The following is a 5270-nucleotide window of genomic DNA, read 5'->3' as shown; positions in this document are numbered from 1 at the left end:
TAGGAGTTGGGCAAATGCACGTTAGAGAAGTGCTGTCAGGACGACAGATGCCTATTTTCTCCCCAATGAGGCCCACCTACTGGAAATGGTGCTATGCTTCCTAGTCACCAGTGCCACCACTACAAATCTATAAATGTTCTGTGTATCCACACTACACACTGTCTTGTATACCCAGCACCCCAAAGTGGTTCTCTCTAAAGAAATTGTAGAACCTAAGCTTTTGTGGCAGGCTTTCCCTTCTAGGGATGCTAAACTGAAAAGTGTTTTTTAGGGTAAATGACTATAAACCATGCGTTCAAAAAGGGATACAGAAGCTATTGCTGATGTCTAAACCATGTGAGGAAACTAGCCCATGAAGGAACTGGAGAAATAGTGGAAATGTGGGCATTTGAATACAGCTCTAGCAAGCGCGAGTGTGCGCTGTTGCATCCACCCACAGCCCGTGTCTTTCTCCAAGGCTACATTATCTCTGTGCTCACCATCTTGTTGCAGCCAAGGTTGAGGACAGAGAGCATTGGCAATTGATAGGCAGTGTCATTTTGTTTGAGGCATTTGCTAGCTCTTGCATGGGAATGTGATCCTTTTCTCCCATCCAGCGCTCACTTATACACTGGCCTGTACTCTCACATAAGCCAATTTATAGGCCTGAGGCCCAGGAGCGTGATGGGGTCTATCAGGAAGCATCTGGTGTTGTCCTCAGAGTAGAGACTTCCACATAGTTCTGATAGGAAGATTGGGCTTGATTTTAGCAAGGAGAGCTCGGTCACTTCAGTCTGCAGAGCAATACAGGACATGTGGGAGCAGAGTCTATATGTCTCACCCATGAATGAGGCTCCCCTTCCTGCCTAGCCAGGGCCTTGCCTTTAAGTTTTCCTGAAGCGATGTACTTTATTCTGACTCTTCAGTACTGACTCAGCTTTCTCTATCTGAACGTAGGATAGAGGTGAAATGTAGGAGGTGAAACGTTCCCAAGAGCTCCTCTGAAGTTCATGGGCAACATTAACATGAGAATCACTCACATACCTAACTTTTCATCACAGCACAAGAAGACTTATTCCAGTTTCTGATGTTACTTTTTCCATTCTTAAAGTGCATTTCGCACCAGATCATTCCTGTGATTTTCTATATTATCTCAACTCTCCACCGCTTACTATTTTAAAGTTGGAAGCAGGACATGTTGCCTCACATCTGTCATCCTAGCACTGGAAGCTGAGGCCAGAGGGTCATAACTTTCAGCCCAGTCTGTGAATCTTAGCACTTTGGCACAATCCTGGCTCAAAATAAAGTATGAAAAAAGGCTAGAGTGTAGCTCAATGTTAGTTGCCAGTTTCTCAAAATAATAAAATAAAATAAAACAATAATTCTCTGGTTTGTTCAAGGAACTTTGTGTGGCCTGGGATGGGTTCCTCATTATCACCTAGTGATCAGCATTAAAGTCTCTCAGCAGCTGGGCCTCACCCACAGAGGCCACAGAGCTGGGCATTAGCTCTCAAGTCCCAGAGTTGACTCACAGCCCCACATTAAGTGGGCCAGGCATGCTGGCTTCCTGTGCAAGGCAAGTGTGCAGCTGAAGCAGTCTCCCCAGTGGAAATTCATCCTAGAAGCTGAGAAATAAACCTTTGAGGTGCAGGATGGCAGACTACACATGGGGCGTGAGAGGTTCTGGAGATTTGTGTGTCTCGCTGTGACCAGCCCTGCCCAGGCCTACAGCTTTGCACATGTGCATCATGATTTCTTCACAAACATTCCTCCCATATATGTTCCTATTTATGTAAAAGTGACCAGAAATGACAAGTCTTCCAGGAAGCACAGGTTGTGGACTTAATAGACGTCACATAGGGTGGGATACGGAGAAGAGCAACCTTTAGAATGCTGGTGCTGCTCGCTTCTGAAGGCATCCGTGAAGGCACATGTTCGCCTCACTGCTGAGCAACAGGCTTCCCCTGGCAACTCTACCCCAGCACTCCCATCCCCAAGCCTGTGAATAGCCTCACAACAGCAAACTATGGACTATCAGATATTCCTGCTCCTTCCCGGTGGCCCAGCTATTGATCCACACTTCAGCCAACCAACGACATAAGCTATGAGCACTGCTGCTAAGCTCCACACCCCGTGATGCAGAACCAGACTCCTTGTGTGATGGGCCCATATTGGAACTTCCAGCTGGTCCATGTTTGTGATCCTGCTGTCACTGCCTCTGCCCATGCCGACTTCCGGGCCGTCTGCTTCTGGGAAGGGAAACTCGGGTTCCTTGGGAATGTCGCAGACCTCCTCAGAGGCCAGCTTGTGCACCTCATCCTCAGGAGCCCTCTGAGTCTTGGCCCTGGAAGGAGGCCCAGAGACAGAAGTGGGTAGAGGAGGCGGGTCCTGAGCAGTGTGAGTTGTCTTGCTTGGTGACTGCACCAGGGACAATCATTGCTGTTTGCATAGCAACACAGCATGCCTTTGTCCAAGCAGGGGTAGCGAGAGTAGCACCATAGGGAGTGAGGGACAGGGTCCCCTCTGCCACTGAGAGTGGCGAAATCTCTTCCTCGGGCAAAATTATCTTACCAGGATTTAGGAGCTCAATGACCCCAGCCTCATCAGTTCTTCTGAGGTATCCCTTTAACTTCCAGTCAGTGCTCCCACTTCAACTGCACATGCTCCTTGAGGCTGAAGATTAAACTTGCACTGTGGTTCAGCCCACAATGAGGGCACGAAACTCCCTGGTGAATCTGCCTTGGAAGGCTGAAGAAAGAGAGAACCTAGAGACTGAGATCTTGAGGAGACAGAAAGCCTGGCACTCTTCCCTACTGGGTGCTCTCGCTTCTTCCACTTCGTTCCATCGGGCTGCAGGGCTGCTGCGCGCCGGCCGCACGTCCTGCTGTGTCTTCCTCCGCGGTGTGCTGGGCTGCTTGTCTCCCGCGGTGCAGCTGGACCTCTGCTCTGCTCATCCTCCAGGCAGGTCTGAGTCTCCTCAGGTTGGCTCCCTAAGAAAGCCTGTCAGTAACCACAAAGGCACAAACAGAAAGATATAAGTTGGGAGGCAAATAATGGTGAGTCACAATATAGTCACTGTTTTCTTATCTATAAATAAGATCTCTAGAAATACAGATGGGATTGAAAGGACAAGGCTGAATCAAACATTGGACAAACTGTCAGCCAAATTAGCATTGTGCAAATACCAAAAAAGTATCATTCACCTTACCACAAACTATCAGAAAATAAAATTAGGACCACAAAACTATTTATAACAAAATCGCAAGTAAAAAAAAATTAGAAAATACTTAAAAATAAAATAACACAAGATTTGTGCACAGAAAACTACAAAATATTCAAAGAAATATGGAAGATATGCTGTATTTATCAAATAGGAAAACTATTGTTAAAACAAAAAGACAGGGGACGTGGCTCATCAGTCTAAGTGCCTCACTGGCAAGCGCAAGGATCCAGGTTCAGTCCCCGGTACTGCATGCCCCGCTACCCTGGAAGTCAGGCGCACCGTGCAGGACACCCAAACTGGGCGTGGTGGCACCCGTCTGTGAGCCTCGGGCTGGGCAGGCAGACAGAAGAGGATCGCTAGCAGTCCAAGCTGCACATCAGGGCTCTGCACCAAAGAAATAATTAAAAATATTTTTAAAATACATAAATAAAATGAAACGAAAAGTCTCCTAAAATCAAGCTGTTGACACAGTGCCATCTTTATAAAAGTTCTAGCTGTTGCTTTTATGATAAATTTAAAAATTACTTTAATGTTTATACAGAAATTCAAAATGTTTATATCAACTGAGATAGGAAGCCAGATGTAAAAAATTGGACTACTCACAGTTTCCGACTGCAAACTTTCTATCAGAGTTTTCAACTTGACACGTGCTATAAGACAGATATGTAGACCCATGAAAGGGAATCCAGCGTCCAGAAGTGAGCACACACATCTAGCCGGCCGTCTCCAGGCAGTAGTAGGACAAGCACACAAGAGCTGCAGTAGATGGCGCTGTCATGATTGGGGAATAACACGGACAGAAAGCAGTTAGACATTCACCTCGTGCTTTATAAAATAATTTCCATAAATGCCTCAATGGCATAAGTAGAGGAATTAAACTATTAAAAGCAAAAAAAAGCCTAAGTCAGATTAAACAATATTTTTCAAGATATATCAAAACTTTAACCACTTAACTTGAATCTAAGTCAACTCAGTTTAATTATATGTTTTGTAATTCAAAGGACACTTTTTTAAGTGAAGAGCCTTCTCAGAGTGTGGGGGACATGTACTCACATAATGTATCTCCTAAGGACTCAGTGTCCACAAGATATGAAGAATCCAAAACAATCAAAAGCAAAAAACAAAAACAAAACCAAACAAAAAAAATCCTGCGGCCAAATAGCTCAGTGAGCTAAACTGCCTGCTTAGGCAGACACAGTGGCTGGGGTTCAATTCCAGGAGTGTCATACTGGCCCCGCCCCCAGGGCACACTGAGACAGAAATTGAGACTGGGCCTGACAGCATGCACCTGTAATCCCAGCTCTTGGGAGGCTGAACACAGGTGGATCAGTACAAGCCTGATGTGCATAGTGAGACCCTGTAGACCCTGTAGACCTGTCCTGAATACACCCTACAAAATAAAAAGACAAATGACCACATTCAGCAGCATCTTTAGCTACTCAGGAAATATACATTTAAATAACAGTAAGACACAATATCAGAACAAAAATAATGGTATATCCTAAAAAGTGGAAAATGTAAAAAAAGGTGAAGACCTGAAAATGGTGAAAGCATGCTACATTTGCTTATGGAAATGAAACTCTTCTGTGAAAAAGTTTGGCAGTGTTTCTAAAATTTATGGACAGTTACCATGTGTCTGAAAACTTCCATTTCAATATACACAGGCAAAAGAATTGGAAATGTGTCCTTAGGAAAACTTATCTGTCAACATCTGTAGAAACATTAATCATAAGAGCCAAAGCACAGAAATAAGCCACATGCCCATCAATTAGGAGAACAAACAAATCTTAGCAATATTATGATTTGTACAAAAGAATGTGTTGCTGACAGCATAATATTCTGCTGAGGGAAAGAAGCCACTCACAAAGACCACTCACTCTGCCATTCCATTCTGCAATGTCCAAAAGAGCAAATCTGTAGAGACAAACTACAGAGATTGCCCAGTAGCTGGGGAGGAGAAGAGTAGACATGTGCCCACAGTCACACAGGAACTGTGACTCACAGGAAGGGAGAGCAGCCCGGCTGGGGCCTTGGCCTGTGTGGCCTGTGGCGGCCTCAGTCTTGCGTC

The 5270-nt window shown here is 45.2% G+C and overlaps 1 protein-coding gene across 1 annotated transcript in view; it reads right to left on the bottom strand.

Moving 5' to 3' along the window:
• Positions 1 to 5270, bottom strand: part of LOC101564324 (olfactory receptor 2T35-like) — a 56155-nt gene that overhangs the window by 29769 nt on the left and 21116 nt on the right. The window contains exons 2-4 of the mRNA XM_023708613.1: positions 4209 to 4263; positions 2074 to 2323; positions 628 to 773 (exon numbers count right to left, since the gene is read on the bottom strand). Of these exons, the coding sequence (XP_023564381.1) occupies positions 628 to 773; positions 2074 to 2323; positions 4209 to 4263 (451 nt within the window). The remainder of the gene's footprint in view (positions 1 to 627; positions 774 to 2073; positions 2324 to 4208; positions 4264 to 5270) is intronic.

The sequence above is a fragment of the Octodon degus genome, unplaced genomic scaffold, assembly GCF_000260255.1.
Source record: "Octodon degus isolate 3935 unplaced genomic scaffold, OctDeg1.0 scaffold00414, whole genome shotgun sequence".
NCBI classification, from domain to species: domain Eukaryota; kingdom Metazoa; phylum Chordata; class Mammalia; order Rodentia; family Octodontidae; genus Octodon; species Octodon degus.
This window is presented reverse-complemented; position numbering and strand designations above follow the sequence as displayed.